The 27134-nt window shown below is 39.1% G+C and overlaps 1 protein-coding gene across 2 annotated transcripts in view; it reads right to left on the reverse strand.

Moving 5' to 3' along the window:
* Positions 1–27134, reverse strand: part of Fmn2 (formin 2) — a 288272-nt gene that overhangs the window by 17188 nt on the left and 243950 nt on the right. For both annotated transcript variants that reach the window (XM_038349911.1, XM_038349910.1), the window contains one exon: positions 14345–14494. In XM_038349911.1, the coding sequence (XP_038205839.1) occupies positions 14345–14494 (150 nt within the window). The remainder of the gene's footprint in view (positions 1–14344; positions 14495–27134) is intronic.

Raw genomic sequence — 27134 nt, forward strand, 5'->3', positions numbered from 1 at the left:
TGGATATAAGAACTTAATTCTTAGCTTTTATGAAATCAGAATGATAAAACAACTTGCTTCTAACAACTACTCATGGTGAGTGACTATATACTTTATGGAAACCAGCTTATTGTCATTCTGTGATGACATCAATTTTCTGACAGTTATATTCCTGCCTCTCATCAGCTGAGATATTGTGTATCGTGCTTGGTCCTCACCTTTATCATCTGAATGTGGAACAGCCTACTGGATTTTACTCAGTGGCAGAGTGGACTGGGGAACTTTTATATTGACTGATAAGAGATCAAGTAGAAAATTAGCAAGTGGGCAAAAGTCAAGACTTTACGAATGGTGCTGCAGTCTTCTCAGACGGGTTAGCATTCTTCTTAAATGGTTGTGTGATTTCTAGTATCTGTCCATCCATGCATCCATCCAACCATGCATTTATCCATCCCTGCATCTGTCCATGCATCCATCCATCCATCCATCCATCCATCCATCCATCCATCCATCCATCCATCTTTGCAAAACCAACAATTCCGTCTTCTCCATTACATCTAACTCACCATCAGTGTTATCTAGCCTCCAGCTCCTGTCTAACTTTCTTCTTTAAACAGACCCAGCTTCACTTCTATGTTAAACTCCAAATCCTATGTTTCTAGTCTGCTCATGCTCTAGCTTAATTTTTAAACGAGAGGATTGCAATGTGCAAAGAGAGCCAGGGGCTCAATCTTCCCTCTCTAAAGGTCTAAATATAGCTCGGCACTACATGGGGATCAATAATATGATAGACTGAAATCCATATTAACAATCATAACTAGCTGGAGTGCCATGAGCTGATAAAGAAAAAATGAAAATAACAAACCTGCATAATTGCTATGGGATCACACAAAAGAATGCTCACTCAGTTCATTCCGTAGAACTGGGTGCCATGGAAACACACCTCTACCTTAGTTGTACCAGTTACGGATGGATATTGCTGCTTCTAAAAAGACATTATGGAGTTTCTGCAGAGAAGTGATTTCTAGTTTCTCTGTGTTCTCTGCCTTCTGTTTTAAGCACTATTGTCTATCTTAATTTATTGCTTTTCACTAATCTCATTCTAATATCTATGCCTCACCCCCACTCTTTTGCTTTTCCAAATTCTACCTCACTCTGTCTTCTTCTTCTTCACTGTATGGGGAGGAACACACTGTGTTCATGCACAATAATAACCAGAATATTTTTTCAGACAGGGTTCCACGATGTAGCCTTGAGTGGCCCGGGGCTCACCATGGATACCAGGCTAGCCACAAACATTTTCCTGGTGCTGGGATTATAGGCTAATGCCATCAAGCCTGCCCCAGTAGTAGTAATTCCTAAGGACCCACAGTACTATTAGTGCCTACAAAGAGCCACTCACTGTGTTGGAAATTTGCCACTAATATCATGAGTTGCTTCAATATCATATCTTTGTGAGATCACTAATTCAGTTCTACAAGCTAGAAAGCAATGCCAAGCAAGTTTAGTTAATTTCTCTGTTTTACCATTTTATAATTGGCAGCATGCAAATTTATGACTTGGAAATACATACTTTAGAAAGAACAGTAGGTAGAATAGGGTTGTTCTTCTTTGAGTCCCAATGTTAAGTCTTTCTAACATAATTTCTTGCCTTTAGGACATGAAGTTGCTAATGATAATGCTATCTGAAATGTTTGGGGATGAGAGAGAGTGTGCTAAATGTTTTATATTCAGTGGTTCATTTAACCCACTCCAGAATCTAGATACTATCAGTACCTCCATTTATAAATGAGAACCTATCTGAGACTTAGAGCGGTAAGTCAATGTCAAGGGCTGTGCATATCCTACTAAAGTCAAAGGTTAAATCCAAGTTTTCTACAGTGAAATCCCATGTTCCTACCACCTATTACATTTATCCTTTGTAAGAATGAAAGTTCTGGAAGAATGAGAGGCTGGAGGAAACCAACCCATCAGTGTTAAAACTTGAGGATGGGTTAATAGTCACATGAAGTCTGACTTTTAAAATGAAAGCCTGTGCTATCTGTAATCATCACAAATTCTCTTAACTGATGAAATACCCCCCCATGTCTCATCTTATTTACCTCCCACACACACTTGGGAAACTTTAAAGTGGTCAAATTTAATTTAAACAATCGTTTCAAAAAATGTTCACCCTAGGACTAAGAATTTGAACCCTAGAGGTTAATTTTAAAAATGATCCCATCTAATAAAATTAAGCTCTATTATGAATACACTCTGATGTGCTTTACTTCTGCAAGATACATGCTATCTAGATCTGTGATGATAATTGTGATGATTTGAAAATTATCTGCCAGACATGGTGTGCACGTCACTAATCACAGTCCTCGAGATGCAGAAGCCAGAGGATTGCAAGTACCAAAGTCAGCCTGGGTCATCCTGGGAGACACTGTCTCATAAACCTGAGAGTCAGGAATGTAGCTCACAATAGAGTACTTACCCACTGAATCAAGGGCTCGTTCCTTTTTCCTCACCTAACAAGATTTAGAGACTCATGTTCAGCACATTTTTTTTTGACAGAAGAAAATTCTGAGGAAGAGGCATTCCCATATATAACCTTTAAGTTCTGACTATCTTAAATGAAGAAAATGAATCCATTCTGTTTTCTATGAATATTCGTTATTTATCTGATAGAATATGAATGTTTACGTTACGGAATTTTGAATTTTGATTTTCAACATGGTAGTCAATACAGCCCACCTCAGATACCAATACTGTAGAATGGATTAATAATAACATTAATAGAACCAAATTGTATAGAGTAACACTAAATCATTAATATAATTGCATATATTCTGTGTTTTTAAAGGCAGCTGTATGTATCACATCTCCTTACTAAACGTTGCAATACTCTTGTTCTACCTCAGTGTTATTCAGATGATGTTAAATAGGCATGGTTTCTGTAGCTCAGTACTTTTACTCCCTCCTGACTCATAATTTGTTGGAGACAAAGGTCATTTTGAAGTTAATGAAACTCAAGGGGTCCATACAGTCTCAGGAGCCAGCAGGTGAATTTAATGAGGGCTGTGGACATGCTCTACTCATGTTCTCTCCTGGAATCACTCCAGGGGCAGAAAGACATTCTGAAGCCTAAGAAGGGATGGACCAGACCTCATGGTACCATGCCCTTTCCATCCCTGAAAAAACAGCTGTAGGCTCACAACCAACACAGCCAGAATTCTATGTCTGTTAAGACTACCTGCTACCCGGAGCTGCAGTAACAGCTCAGCTTTTGAATATTGGGTGCTTCTCAGAAGATAGAGGCTCAGTTTTCAGTCCCCTAATGGTGGCTCAAAACCATCTGTAACCCTATTTCCAGGGGATCTGATGTCCTCTTCTGTTCTTGATTACAAGCCTTACAAGGGGTGAAGAGACATACATGCAAGCAAAGCACCCATATGCATAATATTAAATTAAATAAAAAATACCTGTTAGCAAAAAATAGTATTTAATTATAAAAGCCAAGAAATAAACACCCCAGGGATAAACGGGCTTGCTGGCTGACACCAATATACCTTGTTCCCCTCTTCACCTTAGCTTTCCTTTGCCAAGTAAAACCTAGAGCCATCTCCACCCAGGTGTTGACCCTTACCAGGAGAAGTCTGTGCCCTTATGCAAATGTGGAGGTGACTGCTCTTGAGATGAGCCTCCCTCCATAGGCACAGCTCCCCTAACAGGTACTTCGAATGGCCTCCCGTCCGATGTTAAATCATTCAGGGAAGGGCTCAGCAAGGAGACTGTGCCGTCTTTCGCTAGAGGGAGATCAATGAGCTGTGGAGACATACTGGCCAGGGACACTGCCTTTCACGGAGACTGGATGTGTGATACTTGGTGCCTGTTGGACTGTGAGTCCTAAAGGAAAGGGGTGGCGGGGAGAATCAATCGGAGGTGGAACATGGCCAGGGCAAAGTGGAGAGGATGGAGACAGAGCTGATAGATTATTTAGAGGATGCTTAACAGCACCAAGATACAATGACAGTCGAGGCTGGTTAGATAAACTTTCCAAACTTTGCAAAGTTTGGAGGGCTCAGGGATTCTAGGTGTGTCGTTACAGACCTTATCCATCCAGGAAGTAGAGGTACAAATGAGTCAAAATAGAAGCAACAAAATGTAAATGCTCACGGGGTTAAAATAAAAAGATGTTAAAGCCTATTGAGGGAAAGGGCCTCCGGCGAGTTTATATGCTAATCTGAATATAAATTGGAAAGGCTACAATGCAATGCTTTTGTATCAATCCAGGGATTCTATCAGGTACAGCAGTATATTCGTTTATTTGGCTTTGCATTATAAATCTTAAGCTGTAAAACTAAAACTACACAGCTCAAAGATTATTGTTACAAAAGGCAAAAAAAAAAAAAAAAAACAGTGTAACCCTGTGAGATAATGGATATGCCAACTGGCTAGACTATGAAAATTATTTTAGGATGTATACAGATAACCAGCCATGTGTGTGTGTGTTGTATGTATGCATGTATACAATCTGTCAAGTGTATCTGAATAAAGCCAAAAAATATTCTGTCTATAAAAACTTAAACAATGATGATTTAAAATCTGAAGTTCGCTTGCAAGTAGGAGCAAACCATAAGCAACAGCTTTTCCATAAACCAACAAACACAAGCTATTTATGTAACACTAATTTGTCCTGAGGGCTACAGTTCAATTGATGGACATTTGACTTGACTGCAAATGTCAACAACCAAGACTGCACAGTAATTTTATAGCTAGTTTTTCAACATCAGCAAGGTTAACTTCCATGGAATGTCTGCTTGCTAGTAAGCACAAGAAAAAAGGTCCTTCTCTATTACGGTCTCCCTCCCCCTCCCTCCCAGAAGACCCCAAACCAAACAAAGGACAAACCAATGTCTTGGTCCTGCTCTGTCACTGGCTTCATACAGAGGTTAATATCTACGACATGGCTGCGGCAACTTCGTACCTGTTTCAAGCCTAGTTTCTCACCGGACATTATTTATTCTAAAGTCTCAATTTTTAAGTACAGAAGAACCACCTTCGACTTCTCAAACATCTTACTTTCAGCAGTGGGAAAGCAGTAGTGTTTGAGAGGAAATCCCTGAGGCAGATGGAGGAGCCGCTCCTGCCTTGGAATTCTTCCACTCCAAAGAGTCAGAGGCAGCAGCAATCAGTGTCATGGCAGGAAGGCATGGGGAGAGAGCACTTTGATTCCAGAGGCTTTGGTTATCTTAAAAATTCAGGCTCCAGCAGAAGCCCTCACAAACCCAAATATTTGCTAATTTTCCATGACAAGAACCTGACAGAGCTGCTCGTCTTCCTGCAACAGAACACAACTGTGAAATTACTTGAAATTATGTACCTTAAAGGAAGTGAGAATTACCTCCCTTAAAAATCTGGCTTTTCCAGGGGCAGTTTTCAGCCCATGGAAGTTAAAAGATACTATTTTTGAGGGATAATTTTGACTCATATTTTCCAGGAAGTATATTTTGATCTAAGATATTTCTACTATAAACTTGGCTAAATCATCAGAAACACTTTCAACAAACGCTGATGGGAAACTGTGAGTGGCCCGGATACCTCCCAAGCTCCCACAAACTCACTCAGAAAAGATGGACAACATTTAAATACCCAGTGACGCAGATATACTTCTGGACGAGCTGTTTTCTTGCTTGGGCGTTAATTTTCCACTTAGGAGTGTTAACTACAACTCTAGAGCTGATTCAGCTTTTGAATGGGAAGCTTTTTCCTCCAACCCTCCCTCCTTCTGTCTCTTCTTGTCCCCATCCCTCCCTCCTATTATCCCTCCTCCTCTTTCCCTCTAGGGCCTTGTGCATGCTAGGCAAACATACTACTACTAACTGATATCTTTTGCTCACCTCTCTCTCTCTCTCTCTCTCATGGTTTGGGGATAGAACTCAAGAAGCATTTGAGAAAATTTTCCCCAAGGCATGGCACGACAAAGAAGCCATTTAGGTTTCTTTCTTAGGTAGGCGCCCCCCACCCCCACCCCCAGATGTGTCCAGACTTCTAGGAGAACTAAGATTTACAAAAAGAATTTGCTACTATCCAGAGCTGAAGAAAACAGTTTAGGAGAAGACAGGAAAGGTGGACTTATTTCCTGAATCTCTCATAACTCAATTGACATTAGCTTGGTTGTGCCTGAGCAGACCCTTTGTATCATACCCCTCCAAAGAGGGAGCACCAAGCCTGTATAGATGTTTCCTCCAAACAACACCGTACCTTGCATCCTCAATTCCTTCAGCTTCCGTGACCTCAGCCTAGAGCGCCACATCTTTCAGCTACACCACAGTGATTTCCTAACGTCTTTCTCAGTCGCTCCCTGATGCACTGCCCATATTACAGTCAACAATCGCACCACACATCCTATCAGAGCCCTCTCCAGCCAAGCTGCTGGTCTTCTACTTGATGGCTAATAAAAGTTTATCACTCATGAGGAATCTACCATGCCCTGGACTGCGAAGTCCCAACACACTTCATCAGTTTCTTTTTATTGCTCATCTTTCTTGGAAAACACACAACCGCTTCTGCCTGGGTGTTTTGACCGTCTCTCCCCTCTGCCTGGAATGCTCACATGTCATAGTGCCATCTCTCTGTCCATCGCCACACATGACCAGAATCTTAAACTCCTAAGTACTCCAAACCTTGCCTTTCCCGAAAGGTCTCCTGGCTATTCCTTTTACAACATGATCTTCAACTTCTGATTTCTCTTTATTTTCTAAACACATAGTTTAGATATGTGCTTTCATTTATTGTCTACTGTTCTAATCAGAGGGCAAGAGCTGTATAGCTAGGGACATTGCCTGACATATGGATGAGCATAAATAACTACAAAACAAACTGCCCTGCCCGGTACAATCTTAACGTATGTAAATTAGGACCAGTCAAGAATGCAGACTCCCCGCACACACTTAGTTTCCTTTTACCATTTGGCAATCTTGTTTGTCAACTGTCTTGCCAAAGCTCAAGTGCTAGAGAGTTGGCAATAGGAAGAAAATAGCTTTATTAGTCATTTCTCGAGCAAATATCAGCCAGCGCCATCACTACTACCATACACCAGCACAGAGGTGGAGGGTTTTTCCACAGCTGGGATGTCGGTGGGCTGGTAAAGCAGCCTAGCAGGACAAAGCCCTCAGTTCAAGTCTCTACCATGGCAACTACATTGGTAAATACCCGTGATTCCACCAAGGTGGAGGCACAAGTGTCAGGAGTGTAAGGTAGTAGTTGCCTATCTAGTGAGTTTGAGGCCAGACTGGGCTCTGTGAGATCCTGTTTACAAAAAGATGGGCGGCGGGAATCTCACTGATCTCTATCCATTGATACTGTTTTCAATTGCCGCGAAGGTGCTTTCCTCTTTCTCAAACTTATCTCTGCTAGCATCATACCTAAATCTGAATCTGAACATACAGTACATTTAAGTACAAATTTTGGAAAGAATTTTAGCATGGCAAGAGATATATCCAATAAAATATATGAGTTGGTAAGAACAAACATCCAAATCATTTCTCTCTAATTGCAGACCTCAGCTGGGTCGAACACAGACTGATTGCCACAGGCTTGTGCAATTAAAGAGGTAACTAGCCCTTCTCTTGGTTCATCAAAGACTACCTGCCTCGAAGTAAAATAAACCAGTCAATTAAGGTAGACAACATTTTAAACATAACTCACGCTAATGTCTCAATTGATTCATTGAATTAAAATGTCTTACTGATTAAAAATGAAATCATGCTTCCCACCAGCAATGGATGAGTGTACCCCTTACCCCATAACCTCTCCAGCAAAGGTTTTCATTGGTGTTTTGGAGAGTGGATATGGGAGCAGGGAAGCATATATCTTACTTTAGGGAGCCATCTGAGGGTTGTCAAGAGACTTGACCCTAGAGGGGTTCCCAGGTTTCCAGGGAGACGCCCCCAGCTAGTTCCTTGGGCAACTGAGGAGAGGGAGCCTGAAAAGGCCAGTTCCTATAGCCATACTGATGAATTTCTTGCATATCACCATAGAACCTCCACCTGGCGATAGATGAAGAAAATGACTGAGCCCCACATTGGAGCACCGGACTGAGCTCCCAAGGTCCTGATGAGGAGCAGAAGGAGAGAGAACATGAGAAAGAAAGTCAGGACCGTGAGGGGTGCGTTCACCCATGGAGATGGTGGGACAGTACTAACAGGAAATCACCAACTCCAGTTGGATTGGGACTGATAGAACATGAGACCAAACCAGACTCTCTGAATGTGGTCGACGGTGGAGGCTGACTGAGAAGCCAAGGACAAAGGCGCTGGGCTTTGACTCTTCTGCATGGACAGGCTCTGTGGGAGCCTTCTCAGCTTGGTTGATCACCTTCCTGGACCTGGGGGGAGTTGGGAGGACCTTGGTCTTAACATAGAGTAGGGAACCCCGATGGCTCCTTGGCCTGAAGAGGGAGGGAGGGGGGGTATGGATGGAGGGGAGGGGAGGGAAGGGGGAGGAAGAGGGGAGGAGATGGAAATTTTTAAATATAAAAAAATAAATAAAAAAAATGAAATCATGGTGTGGTATACCACACTTCATGGAGCTTGGGCACCAGTTTTCTGAAGGTAGACAGATTTTGTTGTCTAAAATCATTTTAGTGTCTTTAAAAAGTCCTGCAAGGGCTCTGAGCTCTGTGTCCAGAATCTTCTGGCTGGACCTCAGCCCTCCTCATTCTCTGCTGAATGTTACACTGCTCAGTGCTAGACGGTAATCAAGGAAGATGAGACTGCCTACGGAGGACGTGAACCCTTCAGTGCCTAGTGAAGGTCATGGAGTATTGAGTGAATAAGAAAAACTTAACCCCAAAGAGTTATACAGCTGACAGTTCTGGGTGAATACTAATTTCCAATCACAATAAAGCAGAGATGAGAAGCAAAGTTGCTCTGGAGCGGCCTACCCTCTTCTTCCAGGATCTAACTCACAGTTAAATCAGGGACCAAGATATATACATGTGCTTAATTATTTGGCTGTTGTTCCATTCTGTAAGGTCTTATTAATGTGGCTGGGTGATGCTAATGCAATTTTTTTTCCTATCATCTTACATATTACAAGCATGCTCTGTAAGACATTGGGGATGGAGGAGCTTGGTAGAATTTGTTAGCATACTCCCATCTTCTAAATATTGCAGTAAAATGGATTTTTTTTTTAAAAAAATACTTTTCATGTTTGTGTTGTTCAGTGATGGCATGTCTATTTAGATGGCATGTCCATGTCTTCTTTCAAAGGAAGATTTCTCATTAATAAATGTGTAAGTATACCAAGTAGATGGAAAAGACCACTTTTACTGACTTTTAACAAAGCCAGTGGGTTAGTGGTCCATATAGAAGCAACAGTCTACCATATCAGACAACATTCATATAGAAGCATAGCACCCTATAAACAAAAGTTCATCCTCACATGAAGAACAGACACATTTGACCTAAATAAAAAGGCAACTGTGTCATAGTAATATCCTGCATTTATACCCTCTTTTTTTTAGAATGATGTCATCCCTTATTTATACACTAAATCATCTTATTGGAGATACAGTGTGGATACCACTTATATTCAATGATTGAGAAACAGTATACGAACTTCTAAACATATAGATTCCGGAATATATATATATACACACACATACATACACACACACATCATTTCACTCTGTCTACTCATTGATGCTGCAAGAGAGGTGTAATCAGCTCCATTTTACAGGTGAGGAAAGTATAATTCTTGATGGATAAATGACCTTCAAGACAATTCCAGAGCTAATAACTGGCAGGTAACTAAAACCCCATCCACAAGAAAGAGAACCAATCTACTCCACATGAATGAGGGGAAACTCACTATATCAGGAAATGTATCAATAAAATCTCACAAATTATCTAGACAATGCCAGAAAGGCGGGGTTCTCCTACTCTATAATGAGATATCAGTTAGAAATAAAATGGTGAGGAGCATTCATACAGGACTTAAAACCTTAAAGAATCACTTATTTATAAATACCAAATGAGATGATGGAAATTTTATCCAGATAACGAGTTCAATGGTATAACTAATATCATTGTTCAGGTTATTTATAAACACTAAACGAAAACATTTCCTTCTTGAAGGCAGTCTCTTAAAATTCAGGGAGTAACCGTAACCTACGAAGCTCAGAAAGTTAGAGGAATCACAAGGCAACTTCCTACATACATATATATGTATGTGTGTGTGTGTATATATATATATATGTGTGTGTGTGTGTGTGTGTGTAAAGTTATATATAATTTATATAGCATCAACACTTGCTAGGGATACGTGACTCTCCAATCATCTGAGCTGCTGGTGAGCTGGGCAAGAGGAAGCTTCAGGGATGCAGCTTCTGTGAGTCATTGCTGATTTAGGATGGGCCTCTTGAGAATACAGCTGTCTTTATGCTAGCTGTGCTCCAGTAAGTGTTGCGTCATACTAAAATAATTCCCCTAACTCACTGCTTTGCTGAGCTAGACTTGAACAAAACCTTTTCTTTGGTCTGCCATTGGTGCCCTAGCTGGGGAAAAGAGACATTTGTTCACATCTTCCCATCACAAAGCACATGTTAAATCATTTTAGCAATTAGATGAATACCTTTTACAGGTTCAATAAACTGAGGTAGCAGTTCAGTCTTTCTCTTTCTCTCTCTCTCTCTCTCTCTCTCTCTCTCTCTCTCTCTCTCACCCCCTCTCTTTCTCTCTTGAAACTGTTTTTCCCTTGTCCCCCCCCCCCCAAAGAAACTGTTATGAAGGGGCCTGCCAATCATGGCTAGAGGAATGGGTTGAAGTGCAGCTGAGCTGTTTATGATAGCCCCTGGCTGATCAAAGTAGTAGAATCAAAGCTGGCCAGGGTCCATTTGGAATTTGCCCTAGAATTCTTCTAGATGGTGCTGGAAAGTGCTTCCTATGTCTGAGATATGAAAATGTTAGCCATGGCTACTCATGAAGACCACAGGACATGAATCCCAACTGCTAAAGAAAAAGCTTGGCTTGAAAATTAAAGGACCCCACTGAAGATAGCAGGAGTAGACTGTGACCAGAGAAAGGGAGTGAAAAGGAGAAGGAGGGGCGAGGGGAAGACAGAAAAAGGATGACAATAAGTGAGTGAAGGAGGAAAAAGAGAAAGACAGAGAGAAGACATTTAAAAAGAAACAAAGGGGAATGCCCTTCCAGAGGAATCAGCTGTGAATCCCAGCACCCACATGGCAGCTAATAACCATCTGTAAGTCTGGTTATAGAGAATTCAATGGTTTCTTGTTTCTTATTTCTGTGGGCAATGTTAACAGACATGCAGGCAAAATATCTATTCACATAATGAAATAGCTTTTGCTATTGTTGTTTTGAAAGGAAAATAAAAGCAGAGAAAGAGTGGTTCAGAGATGCATGCCCAATCCACTGAGTGCCAGGAGAGTTCTGCATCTGGGTATTTCATAGGCAAGTTCCTCCCCCACCTTCTGTGGCCCGGCTGTCTGAACAAGAGCTGTCATTTTGCTTAAGGTATTTGGAGAAGGGTTTTTGTGACCCACAATGATCAATTTAAAGTTATGCTGAAAAAACATATTCATTACTCTAGCGAGCTAGGTTTGTACTCTCATGCCTGTATCCCTCGCAGTGATGTTAACAGGTACAGCCAGTAAAGATATAAAGATGCACCAACGGAAAACATCATGGGTAAGTCACAGGTAAATGCTCTCCCAGAAATACAGACAATAGCCATCTCACTGTGAAATAAATACTATGATGCAAGCAAGACAATTTATAGCATGGAATAAAACACTGGAAATAAGCCGTTATATAATAAAGAACTGGTTTTAAATAAATTATGCTGGTGATAGGAAATAATTCAGGAGCACAGAAGAAGGAATAAACTGTCAGGAGAACAGCTTAAATTAGTGTCTAAATTTTTTGGAGTTTTTACTCATATGATGTGAGTGAGTCAGAGTTTCAAACTTTGAACTCATCTTGTCCTCATTGCCATCAAATCCCAGGGCACAGCGTTTCTATTACCACAGAAATCACAACGTGAAGGTGATGTCAGGCAGGTAGAGAACTTAGACAGTCGGTTGTCTGGCACACAGCTCTTAAAACGACTCTGGTCTGCCTTAATCCTTAGTTGTTTTGAAATTTTTCATTTTCAAACAGGGACCTCACATTTTTGTTTTACTTATGCAGTGTATATGGGCTTGAGCAAAGGGGCAAGCCTGTGCAAACACTCTTCTGATCAATGGCTCTGCCCTTCGTGGCAGCCTGGTCATCATTTACTGAGAGGCAGACCAGAGGTCCGTCCCTCCTGGCTGGACGCATGTTCTGCTGTAGCCCTTTATCACAAGCAAATATAGTAGAAGTGCAAGTGGCTGCTTAGGAGCCCTCAGATTCAACCTATTTACAATACAGCAGCAATGATATACAGTCATCAACTGTGTATCCAAAGGCCCTTTAAGAACAAGTCCAGGACATCAGAACAAAGTCTGGTTGGTTAAAGGAGTTAAAAAGCAAAGCTGATCTTGTCTGAGTGTATCAAACTCAATAACTCAATATGGTAAGACTGGGGTTGTTAATGCCACCTCGAAATGGAACTTCTCAGGAGAGTTAAACAGAGATTAGGAGTGATTTTAGGGTGTTTCTGAATCTGTGAGCCTTGACATTTTCCACCAGACAACATCTTCTTACCAGCATTTATATCCTGTCTGGTGACACAGGAAAAAATGATAATTGAGTTCACCTTGCCCACAGCATCTGTCACATGCTACTCACCTGATATATTTTAGGGCAGCTACTCTTGTACTTATTCCTGTCTTGTTGATGCCCAAATCAGACCTATTCTGTCTTCATCTAGGTCCCAAGTCTAAGAAAGGCTACCAATAACTGTTCTATCTGAAATGCAGTGCTTACCACTTCCAGCAACAAAGTGAGTGGGTTTCAGATGCTTTTCTATGTGAAAAAAATTAAATTGAGAGATTCAAGAAGGGACATACATTAATGTGCTGGGGTTGACAAACGTCTCTCCTTTATAACCATGTAAACTGAGCAAGCATTCTGGTGGGTAAAGAATAAAAATACCATTTAATATATGCACGAAGGGAGAATGCAAATTAACGCATGGCAGAACACTGACTGGAGTACAGCTGTCTTTGGTGTATGATATGTGTGTGTGTGTGTGTGTGTTTGTGTGTAGATATGTGTGTACAGGTATACATGAACCTATGTGGGGGCTGGAGGTTGACTTTGGGTGACTTCCACAATTGTTTCTCCATCCTATTTTTTTGACATAGAGTCTCTCATTGAACTTGGAACTGACTGATTAGGCTAGATTTGTGAGGACAGTGAGCTACAAGAGGAGATGTACAGCTTTAATTGGGGTTGTGAACCCATGTCTGCATCATATATATGCACAATAAATGCTAGCAATTAACTCTGTTTACTTAAGGAGAAGGGGGAAGCCTACTCATAGATGAAAACTAGGTGCATGTACAAACAGACCAGCCTGCAGACACTAAGCAGAAAACTATGGAGTATTATAGCAGAGATGAACCAGGTCCCTCAGGATGTAAGCCCTCTAAAGAACTACAGCAAAGCCATTGGTAGTGCAGGGATGTGAGGAAGTGTACTAATTGGTTCTGTGTTAGGATTTGCTTTCTGGGTGAATTATGTTTCTCTTTCATGTTCCCACTAGACCAGCTATTTGGGGAGACTTCCCTGGGAGGGCTAGCTTTCTTCATGAGTTAATATTTAATATGCCTTTGTGGAATTTCATAATCCCTGAGATGTTATTTCCCATATACTCAAGAGGGAAAAATTTTCTCTTCATTCTTGAACAGATTTATTTTAGGAAATGTGTCGTAATTCCACAAGAATCTTGAGGGATCTTTTCAAAAAGCACGATCATCTATGGTTTGGGGAGACATCTGGGTAAAATTTTGGGAAGAATTGATGAAACTGGCATTATACCATGAGCGGAGCAGAAGCAAGCAGACACTATTCCTCCGACTTTACCAGCCTTTGCTAACTGTCTTTGGAGAGGAGAAGCTTCATCCCTATAGGGTTACTCAACCTTTCATATGGCTTTTCTTTTTGTGGTTTCTTCACAATAGAACTTGTTTGAGTAGACAATGGCACTGCCCCGACCCTCCGCTCTTCTCTGCAGCATCACAGCCTCGCCCTCACTCCTCTTAGTCAAACTCCAAGTCCTGCCAAGTATCAGCACCTCTTCAACTTGCTATCCCAGGGTGAGGGCCATCAAAGTTTTCATTCATGCTATAAAAATTGGCAACCCCCAGTGGAGTCACACTTAATAAAATACCCGCTTTAAATGCCATTGTGAAAATGAAAATACCTACCTCTCTTGCAGAATCAGTTTGTTCTCCTTTTTCCAAGAGTCCTTAAAGTCAGAGCTGAATTCATGCCAGACACTGAAGAAAACATTTGGGGACACCTCCTTCTCTCCAATTTTTGGTTTCATGAAGTAGTAGGCTGTGGTCTCCAAAAAGCTGTCAAAGCATACGAACACATGAACATAAAAGCTATGATTACTTTCCAATATGGGATATTCCTTCTCCATCCAAATGCTGACTTCACTCATGCACAATTGTTATTACCAGAAAGATTCTAACTCTCCATGTACTGACAGTAATTTCTCATATGGGGTATTTCTAATATGGGATATTTCCAATATGGTATATCTGACTAATGTACCAACATGAGTTCTTTGTGCTTTCATAATAGAGTTTTAGTTGAAGATAAGAGTAGTGAACAAAATCTGTCTCAATATTGAAAATGACCACTGGCAAATTCCATTTCCAGTGAGTCACAATGCATCTGATATATTTCGGGGATGAACTGTGGTCAACATGGGGTTGCATTGAGAAATGATGACCCTAAGCTCGCTTTTTAAACTCTAAACAAACGACGTATCATTTCTTTTCACTAATTTACTATGTATTCTATGTCTCTATAATTCCATGTGTATTTTATTCACATTCTTATGCTGGTGGCTGCAGGAGGGGAAGAGAAGACCTAGGAGACACAAATGAAGTCTACTATCTAGACAAGGCAGCATTGTGCACACAGTGGGCGTGGCGAGAGTGGACTGATCAGGTCTAGTTTTCAGCTCGTGTGACTCAGAAGGTTTATTGTATTATGGCTACATAAATGCTCAAGTTTCAAAAGGGCTATTCGACAAAGAACATGCAATTGGTAGATAATAGGCTTAAAACTTGACAAAAGTCTCTCATGTCATGAAAACAGTTCCCTAAACAGGAGCCTGGCCAATAGTTTATTATGTCAAGAACGTTGAGGGAAGCTAGGCAGCAGGTCACAGAATGTCACAGAGGGTCAGAAGAGCAACCCAAGGAGTGGTGTGCAAATAAAGTTTATCTTTGCTTTCACTTTGTCTGATGGCCAGGACTGAAAGAAAAACTTGGAAGGCAACTTAATTTTCCCTAATAATTAAAAAAGTGAACAAATAAATATAGGCATGAATATACATGGAAATACATTAAACTTATCATGTAGCAGATTTAGACTTTTTGCTATAAAATAATGTGAACATTTAAAAGATGAGGGCATTATGATGAGCTTACTCAGAAGGTTTATGTGAATAGCAAACACAAAAATAAAATTTAGAACCACAGAGTAGTGGGATTGTAGTCAATAAAGCTCACCAAACCAAGATTATCAATACTTGAAAACTTTTTCCAATACCCAGCCATCATAGCTGGAAATGGAGCCAGCAATGCCATCTTTGGCATTCTCCCCAGAGACTGAACAGTGTTGTTTTAACAGTTGGTAGTGGAGAGATTGGGAAAATAGCTCTGTTGGTAATGTGCCCACTTTGTTAGCATGAGGGCCCTCCATCTATGTAGAAAAGCTGTGGTTGTGGCTCACACCTGTAATGCTAACATCAAGAAGATGCTGACAGAAGAATCCTTGAGGCTCTCCTGTCAGTAACCCTAGATTTCTTGATGAGTCCCAGTGCTGTAAGAGATTCTGTCTCCAAAAATAGGGAGTAATTGAAGAAAATATTTGACATTGACCTCTGGCTCATACATGCATGCATGCTCACAAACACAAAGACACACAGATACACACAGACATCACACACACACACACACACACACACACACACACACACACACACACACACACACCAAAAGTTGGTGGTTGATGGCTCAGTAAGAAAATAATTCCACAATAGAGAACCTCCCTAGCATGCTCAAAGTCATAGGTTTCATCACCAGCAAACAAACAAAACCAAACAAAAGTTCATAGCCACCTGTGACTATGGGTTAACTAATATGTGGTGAATCTGTTCTGCCTTTAAATTTATAACATGACTGTCCCTGAGCAGCAAGATGCTTAGGAATCCCAGTGTTTGTCTTCCAGGAAGAGAAGGCAATACTGTCTTGATAGTATGTGTGGTCTGGGTCATTACAGTCATCTTCCCTTCGTAGCCTAGTTGGGAGATGACAGTGTAGTCTACAGATCCTGGGGGGCAATGATGTGAAGTGCACTTGATTGCGAGAGTTCACATGCTCCCTGCCACAGTGATGGCATGGGAATGCATCTACAGAATGGGCTGCAGCCGGCACAGATACAGTGAGTAGATGTCAGAGAGCACAAATGGTATAAGACAGATCTGGTTCTGAAAGCTAATGAAGTAAATACAGATACACTCGCAGGGAGAGCTGCTCACTTGCCTTTGCTCCTGCAGACTATTTGCCATGTATCAGGCCTATGTCAAATTATTTGACTGTTCAATTATTCTGTTGTTACAGAGGAGTTCAGTTTGTCAAGCTATAATTACTCATCCACCCACTCAGTCAGCTTGCAGTATTTTGAATGTTTTATCATAGCAACATAGTATAAAGGTAGGGACGTATGATTTGAGTAAAAAGATGTGGAAAAATGAATTCCAACCCTAACTTGCTACATGGGCAAACCATTTAATCACATTATTCTTAACTTTTTCATCAGCAACAGAGAGATTTTAAGAAAATAAAACTCCAACTTGTCTTTTGAATATTTTCACACAAATTCATTTTATATGTTTATATTATATACTAAGCATTCGTACTACATATTAAATATAAATATTAAAACTAATTCTAATATTGGATTGTTTATTTTATTTTAAAATTATTATTTGAGTGTGTATATATTGGTGTTTTGTATGCATGTGATCATATGTACATGTTGGTGTATGAGGTTATGTTTGCTGGCAGAGGTTATGCCCACAGGAGAAGACCAGAGTCTGAAGATTTTTAGTATTTTATGCTATAACTCTACCCTTCACCTTCTGAGACAGCCTTTCACTGAACTCAACTTACCATCTAGCAAGCCATGGAGATCTGCTTCCCTTTGTACCCCCAAACCTTACCATCTGAGGTCACCAGATAGATGCTGCTACATCTTTCTTACATGGATGCTGGGGATCTACAGTCCTGATATTTTCTGCTATTACATATGGAACATAATTGTTTAATGATGGAGAACAAAAACATTTAATATTTTATCATTTGTCACTCCTCAACTTGGAAGTAGCAAATCAGTGTACCTCTGATTGTAATGTGGGAGAATGTTTGGTTTTAAAAACTGTGGTTGAGTTTCTGACCTGGGTATAACAAATGTTAGAATACACACACACACACACACACACACACACACACACACACACACACACCACACCACACCATAGAAAAACAAAATTAGAATCATAATACACAAGCGAAAAAAAGGTTAAAAAAAAAGTCCCAAAGTAAGCATTGTGAGACAAAAGCTCTCCCAACGCATCACTGAGTTCATTTTGTGCAGGCCATGAACTGCTGAGCATGGGGCCCGCCTAAAGTATTGTCTGCAGACTCAGTGAGAACCCATTGGAGAAAACTGACTTTTCCTTGGTAAGCATTTGTCAGTTGGGTTAGGGATGGAGGCTCATGTTCACTTTCCTTTCTCAGTGCTGCAACTCCTGCTGGCTTGGACCTGAGCAGGTCCCGTACATGCTGCTGCAGTCTCTGTGAGTGGATGTGTGTGTGTCAGTCCTGCTGTGTGGGAAAGGCGCTGTTTTCTTGGTGCTCTCCGTCTCCACTGACTTTCCCAACCTTTCTGTCTCCCTTCTGCATAGTTCCCTGAGTCCTGAGAGGAGGGACTTGACTCTTTGCGCACTGTCAGTTGTGAGTCTCTGTATTAGTTCCCGTCTCCTAGAAGAGGATGCTTCTCTGATGATGGTTGACTGAGAAACTGGTCATATTTGTGATTGATGTGAGAAGACCCAGCCCAATGTGGTTGGTGTTATCCTGGTTTGTGGTAGTGGGTGTAGTAAGAAAGCAGGCTGCGCAACCATGAGGAGGAAGCTAGTAAGCAGCACCCCTCCATGGCCTCTGTATCAGCACCTGCCTCCGGGTTCCTGCCTTAGTTGATGATAAACTGTAAGAAAGGGTAAGAAAAACTCTTTCCACCCCAAATTGCTATTGGTCATAGTGTATCATCATAGCAAAAGTAACCCGAACTAAGAAATACACTAAAGGTTTAAAGAATTTCTTTATGATTTATTATCAGTAATTTTTTAATTTAAGGACCCATTTTACATGTCAATATATCTGAAGTCACACAAAATTTCTTGGGCAAAATGCAGTCTTGAGTATAAGCAGTTCAAGAATCCCTAACACAGACTGGTGAATCTAGAATGCAATCGTGGCATGTCTTCCTCTTGAAAACTCAGCAAAATTGCTTTCATATCGAAGTAAACAAGAGAATATGACTGCCATGAAAAAGGGATGCTATTCAAACATTAAACGCAGAGGAACCAGCCTTATTTCAAAGAGAGGGTGAACTTCAAGACAAACATTACATAGCATGTCTGTCATTACGATAAAACACTTCTGAATAGGGAGATGTAACCAACCTAAATAGATATGTGACCAGTAAGAAAAGATCCAAAATGTGAAACAGCAACAACAAACAGAAAGATGCATAGTCTTCACAAACATTTCCAAACTAAAGCCCAGCAGAACTAAAAAGAAAAGACAACCAAATAATGAGTTAGATACTTGGACTTTTTCTTTTTGGTTGAAGAATTGACAGAATTACACATAAATATTACTCAGTGTATAGCATGTTTGAGTATGATCATCAATACATAGACCTAACTGGCAAGTGAACACTGTAGTTAATGGTGACACTTATAAGAGCACACAAAATAGTCACAAATACAGACCATGCTGTGTCTAAGTCTCAGTACATCTTAAGGGACTGAAATCATCAAGTGTACTATCCAACTACAATGTTCATGAATAATGAAAAATACAAATAGAATATGTAAGTATTCTATCATTTGATAATTAACAAAGCTATCGTGAATGGCTGTGCCCAAACAGAAAGTTAACAGCAACAGGAATTACTTAAAGGTAAATAAAATTGATATTGAAATGTGAACGATGCAGGTAACACAGTAGAGAAAAGTTCACTGCTTTAAAATGCCTAGATTACAGAAGAAAGGTAGAAATGGAGCCTCCATCTCAAGGACGTAGAGAAGAACAAGTTAGATTCAGAGGTATATTTAAAAAATGCACTGTTTAAAACACTATATAACAAAAACTAAACTTTACAGGAAAAGAATGTCAGAATTTACTTTGCTGAAATATATTCAAATTGATAAATCTCTACTAAAATCATTTTAAAAATAGATAAAATATACATTTCTAATACCAATGATCAAAGTTCAGCCACTATTGTCAATTACTTACAATTAAAATGACAAAATATTTTAAATGATCTATAACTATAGACTAGATGCCACAAATAAAATTGGAAAATTCTTTAAAAATATAACTAAAACTGAAAAATGAGATAGAGATGATAAATAGCTCTATATTTAAGAAATTGTCATTGTTTTCAGTGAATTACTTTTTAACAGAGAGGTAATATTTTATAAACTTTAATTCAAAGTCATTACCATTTTCAAAATATTTCTGGTAAAAATTGCTTCAGAGAAGGGCTACCAAACATTGGATAGAGAAAAGAAATCAACTTTAGATGAACACTTTCAAAAAACAAAGGGAAGATATTAACAGCCAAAGCAGACATCAAAAAAAAGAAAGACACATTAGCTAAGTGAGGCTTTATGAATAGAAGAGAAATCATCCATGATAAGACACTACCCAGTATGATACAGTAATTTCTAAATTGGATAATATGTCATGGCCAGTCAGAGTTCATCCTAAAGAGACAAAATGCTGGTAATAATCAAAAAGCAACCATTACATTAACAGAATAAATAACAAAAATTGTATCATAATTTTAAAAGAAATTTGAAAAGATCTAATATCATTTTTAAAAGGTTAATGATAAATTGGGCTTTACAAAAATAAATTTTATTTATAAGAATATACTCAAAGAAATGACCACCAAAATCACAGGAGAAAATGTTCTCCATCCATGCATCTTGTAAAAGACCTTGGGAATCTGTAGAGAATGCACACAAATCATATATAAGGAGCCAAAAAAAACTTGAGCAGAGTGTATTAACAAATCACAATCTCATGAATGTTTCTAATATCACATTTCCTTAAGGAAACATGAGTTAGGACAACAAAATGGTGGAACTTCAAAACCAGAGGGACCTTTTTTTTTTTTTTTTGGTTTTTCGAGACAGGGTTTCTCTGGCTTTGGAGCCTGTCCTGGAACTAGCTCTTGTAGACCAGGCTGGTCTTGAACTCACAGAGATCCGCCTGCCTCTGCCTCCCAAGTGCTGGGATTAAAGGCGTGCGCCACCACCGCCCGGCTCAGAGGGACTTTTTAAGTGAAATCCCTGACAATGACAGAAGTTAATGATAACAGTTTAAACACAGCTTGCTGCTTGTGAAAGTGTAAAATGTTAGGCAGCTTTGCAGTTTGATTGTTTTGAAAGCTAAATGAATGCTTTAGATGACCCCCCCAAAATATAACCCCATGTATTATTTCCAAGAAGAATGAAAATAACCCCACACAATAACCCCAAACTGGAAACCGTAATGTCCATCAATGAGAAAATGGAAAAACAAACAGTTATCAATGAGTATGATTAAATATTGCTTAGTAATATAAAAGACACTCGTAATATGTACACTTGAATGAATCTCACAAATACGCGTAGAATAGACTGAAGTAAAAATTATATATGTCATATTAAGGTAGAATATATGCAAAGTTAATCTAGAATTGGCAGAACTCAGAACTTTGATCCTCTCTCTAATGCGATGGAGTAAATAGGTTGAGGTCATAGAACAGTTCTATGGCAGGACATGGCCGAGGAGGAGTGGTGAGAAATAATCTCACTGTGTGTCTAGGGCTAGTCTTGAACCCGAGGATCCTCCTGCCTCTGCCTCCAGTACTGAGATTATAGGCACGAGTCACCATGCACAAGAAATTGCTGCAATACACAACTTGGTAATCACTTACTGAAGAGAACATTCAGGTTCTATTCCATATGATGTACCAAATATGTCAGATTTAACAAAGAAAGTAGAAAAAAGAATGAAATATAAGTAAACATTGAGTTGTGTATGATGGCTCATTCCTGGCATCCCAGCATCTAGAGCTGAGGTTAGAGTGTCACTGCCAGTTTTAGGTTAGGCTGGGCTATCAAGTGACTTCTAGGCCACTCTGTGTTAAAAAGTGAGAACTTGTATCCAAAACTAGAGCTGAAAAGTACATTTTTTTTCTATTCTAATAATGGAAACTAGAAAAACAATTTAAATAGATACTATAGTCTTTCATTCTGCAGTAGATTCTTTGTGGTGGTCAAATAAATATAGTAAGATATAGTAAGAAAACAGAAAAGAGGCTGTCGGAAAGAAAGAACGGGACCATGAAGAAAGGAAGAGGCTTATTCCTGAGCTAATCTACTAAAAGAAACAAGAAGCCTGGAAGAAAACCATGGGTCCACAGACCAGTAAGAACCTGCCAGGAACATACGCCCACGAAACAAATGAAATCAGTTGCCTGGGACATGCTGAAGCATGTTTATAAAACAACAGAGCCATAAAAATGAATTCAAAATAGGAAAGACTCAGTGAAGAGGAAGCAATAAAGTTAGTAAAGAACATGAAATCAACACTGACCACTTAACATACAAAGACCAGGCTAGAAGTAACACAATGGTTCATAACCATGACATGACATGCAGATCTTAATGGGAAAAGAAATACAAAGAGTATTTTTAAAAAAATCAGAGAATTGAAGGAAAACTGAGAAATAACTTGAAATAACCTTGAATAACTGAGAAATAACCTGAAGCAGAGATGACAAAAAAAAAATCCTTGCATGTGAATAATACCCCTCAAATATTAAAACTTAATCCCATCACAAGCAGAGATCAAAACAATGGACCCCAGACAGGGGAAAGGGAGAAACACAGAGTGGAGGCATGTTGGTCAGTGAGGACTAAGTACAAGTTAGATAAAAGAAATAAGTTCTTGTGTGCTAAACGCACTTTAAGGTGACTGTAGTGAATCTGTATATTTTAAAACTGCGAAACAACAGGAATCTGTTTATTCTTATCACAAAGAATGTGTCAGAGGAGAAGTATATGCCAATCATTTTATAATCTAATCACTATACAATGTCTACAAATATAGATAAGTATCTGGTTATACCCGATCAATATGAAGTTATGAGCCAATGAAAACAAAACTTAAAAAGGTAAAAACTTGAAGAGAAGACATCCAAAGTAATGAAGAAAACAAGCACTGAAAATATGAGCCAAGGTTCAGCCGGGTGGCACGTATGTAGAGGAACCTGCCCACACAAACCTGAAGGCCCGAGTTCAATACTGGGAATTCATGTGAAGGTGGAAGGAGAGATCAGACTCTATGAGGTTATGCTTTGACCTGCCCCATCTCTCATCCTTCTCAACACACTCATAACAAATAAACATATAAACATGACTCAAAGTTCAATGAGAGGAAAAGGACACGGTCCATGAAACCCATATTTAAGGTGCCAAACACAAAATTTATGAGGCAAGAATTTAGTACCCACCCAAAAATTAAGAGGATGGGAAAATTGTTTTGAGTATCAAAGTTTTTTTTTCATGGGATACTTGTTCATGACCAGTTCCTGAGAAATTTGCAGGAAATAGGCTCCACACCAACAAATGGCAGGCAAAATACTATTTTTTTGCAAGAAAGCTAAGAACTATGGCTTTCACTGCAAATACTGGCAGTATTTGCTACATTAATTCCATGTTGTCCACATAATAGTATGGTCATAATGGAAATACATTATGAAATCAGTAGGAGAGAATAGATGGTTTTCAAAAAAATAAAAACCAAACCAAACCAAAACAAAACCCTCAGAACTGGGAAAGCTTGGAGAAATACTTTAATTGAGTTCTAAAGTACTTTACTACAGAGCAGCCAAGGAAGGTTGTAACTGGAGGTTTCTCATTCTACCTGGTCCCAAAACCACTTCAAAATTATCACTCAGAGGCTTAATATTAATTACAAACCATTTGACCTCTTAGCTCAGGCTTATTAGTAACTAGGTCTTACAATTTAAATCAACACGCTTCTATTGGTCTCTATTTTACCACAAGACTCATGGCTTGTTCCTTCACATCTTGCTTCCCCACTGGCTGCTGGTGTTTCCCTGACTCCACCTTTACTCCTCCCGTTGTTCTGCTTGGATTTCCTACCTGGCTACTGGCCAAATGAGCTTCTTTATTAGGCAATGGTAATAAGGCATGTTCACAGCATACAGAAAGTCATTTCGCATCAGAAGGTCTGATAGGCAAGCTCACTTTTTCTTTTAGGGTTGTCTCCCCTCCTGTTTTCTGTGATAAGGCACTCCAGAGACATTGTGTAAGAGAGTGAAAATATTACCTATGAAGAACTTGCTCATATCAACCATATTTAAGTATGTGAACTTGTCACCAGCTGTGAGCATATGCTAGAGACCCATCCTCTTGTTTTCAATATTTGTGAACCAACAAATCTTGTCTTTCTTTCTGAACCATCCCACTGAGCAACACTATGCCCAAGAAAGGTAAATTATTCTTTAACAAAAAAGTGTTTCACTTAATGCGGGGGAAAAATGTCCAAAGTCACCCGTTTTAAATATTATAAAGAATTAACACATCTAAACACCGATTTTCAAACACTAGAAGTGTCATAAAAGCAAATGGCATTCTTTTTTTCTTGAAGTCACCACACCACTGAACTAATCATCTCACTAAAATGTTCAAGCATGCTGAAATATGTTCAAGCACTTAGAATAACCTGCCAATCTATAGGGAATGCAGGGCAAAGTAAAGTACATCATTGATATAGAATAAGAAAAACCCATCCTGGGCAGAAACTGCAGATTAGATGATCCAATTCCTTCAACAATTAAGTTCCAAAGAGAAGTGTCAGAAATCTATTTTAGGAACCTTGAGGTATTCATAATTAACCTTTGTGATGAAATATTAAGGCATCTTGGTGTCAAAATGAAGCATGTGATGTCACAATAGATCATTATGTTTTTATAATAGGACATTTTAGTGATACACCTGTATTTTCACAATGGAGAATTCTGATGGCACAGTAGGACCAATGTCAGAATGATTCTGAATTCAAAGTCAAGATGCAGCACTGTGATGGAAAATTGGAGTAGTGTGAAGAAACCATATAATATTGCGATGTCACAGTGAAGCATTTGAGCTTATAGTGGGTATTGTTGTATCACAATGTGTCATTATAATGTCAGAATATAGCACTTTGATAGCACAATTAACATTGTGGTATACACATGAATTATTATAATTCACTTTTATGATGTGACCATGCAACACTTTGATGTTACAATTGGCCACTGTCATGTCACTGAGGATTAATGTGATATCTTATCGAGTGACTTACACTACAGAGATACTATAGTAGAATTCTGTGATATCACAAAGGAACATTGTAGAGTTATAATTAAGTACTGTAATGTTATAATGAGACACTTTGATTACAAAGTGAAACACCATAACGACACAGGGAGGTTCTATAATGTTATAACATGACACTGTGATGTCACCATGGAGATCTGGAATGCCAAAATGGAGAATTGGAATGCCACAGTATCACTGTGACATCACGCTGCAGGATTTAAGGGCACCAAATATAGTGATGACACAATACTTGCCCATATAGCATTGATTTATCACATCTCACCTCTGTGAAGTCACAAGCTGTCAAATATACATATGAAAATGAATCAATGAACTTATGCCTTTAGGTAATTTTTTTTAAAAGTAAAGGGGTGAAGGGAATGAGTAAATGGGTTAGGATATAGTACAGATGAAGCCAAACTGATTCTGGGTTGATTGTTATTTAAGTAAGCAGGAAGGTGAGTAGAGGATAATCACATTGTTGTTTTACCTTTGCATATATTTTTACCTTTCTATAATGAAGAGATATTTTTAAAATTCATAACTTCACATATAGACAAATCACAAAATGATGATTATTAAGTATGTTTTAAAATTGTAGGAGTAACTCTTTTAATTTTTAAAAATTGAAATTTTAGGTCTTTATGGAGTTATATATTGTGTGGTGAACATAATGTCTCTCATAGGTGAGCATCTCTGAGAAGCCTTTACCCACATTCTTGCTTATGTACTCTCTTTCCCCTAAGTGCCTCTTCTTCTAATAACCCCTGGATTTAAATGTATACTAGCATCACTTAAGAAACTCCAGCTCTGCTTCAGAAAGGAGACAGGCCACAGTATGTTCAAGATATTTAAAATATATTTGGTGGCAATTCAACTTTAAACACCTAGTGGGTTCATAGCAATTCAACTTTAAATACCTAGTGGGATTCAGCAACAAGTTTTTCTGGTTCTGGTATTTTTAAAGACAGTGTCCTTTATCATTGCTTTGACCTCATAGCTTGTTATACTATAAGTTTTTTATATCATCATGGTCAAGTTTTATGTGTCTGGAAATATATCTATTATCTAGGTCTCAACTTACTGCGATATATGTTTTAAAAGCATGCCATGATGATCCTCTGACTTCTATTAGTATCTGTCTAGTGTCTCACTTTTTGATATCTAACTGTATTAATTTGAGTTTTCTCCCGTTTTTCATTTGCTCGAATAATTATTTATCAATCTTTCTTGTCTTTTTGAAGAGTCAATACTTCATTTTGTCAAAACTTTGCATGGCTTTCTTCAATCTCCACTTCATTAATTAACTACCATATCCATTATTAATTCTTTCTGCCTACAGTTTTTGGGGACTTTGTATGTTGGGTGTATTATTAGGTTGTTTATAATTTCTAAGATTAATCTGAGACTCTGCTCTACAGGCACTGATAGCTAATATTTTCCCCCACAGAGCTGCCTTTGCTGCACCCTGGAGGATGTGCTTTCATTTCTTTATTTGATTCCAGTATTTCTTAAATTTCCTCCCTGATTTCTTCAAGCACCCACTGCTCATGTAATATGTTGATAGTAACATAAACACTATGCCATTGACACAAGAAACATGTAGACCAATGGGGTAGAACAGAGGCCTCAGGAGCAAGCTCATATAATCATAGTCTTCTAATTTTTGAGAAAATGTGAAAACCGTACACTGGCAAAGAGAGAGTCTCTTGAACATCATGCTGGGGAAACTGGATATTCAGATGAAAAAGAATGAAACTAGATCCATATCTGCCATTCTGAATAAACATCAACGTAAGAAAAGTCTTTATGTAAGATCTGAAACTATTGGAGGAATATATGAGGAAAATACTTCAAGATATAGGAATAGTTTACAGGACATGAAGAAATGAAGTTGGTAACAAACAGGTAGCTCCTTTCCTGCTGGCCAGCTTTATGAGTACGGAAAGGTACTGTAAAAGACTAGCAACCTTGACTTACCTGATTGTGCTTAATACATTTTCCACAGAAGGAGTATGATTTGTACCCTAAATCTGGTCCAGAAACCATGATTGGTAGCTCACAGGCCCCAGGTGTGGAAGTCTATTATCATTTTTTTCAAAGAGATGTAGTATCAAATACTCTATAAATTCTATCTCTTTAGCCATAGACTATTGTAGCTCTCAGCCTTCGCTGCAGAATTTTGTGTGTGTGTAATGGGCAGTGGTAAATGCAGAAGATAACAACCAAGCAAGAGA

The sequence above is a fragment of the Arvicola amphibius genome, chromosome 12 (assembly GCF_903992535.2).
Source record: "Arvicola amphibius chromosome 12, mArvAmp1.2, whole genome shotgun sequence".
Lineage (NCBI taxonomy): Eukaryota > Metazoa > Chordata > Mammalia > Rodentia > Cricetidae > Arvicola > Arvicola amphibius.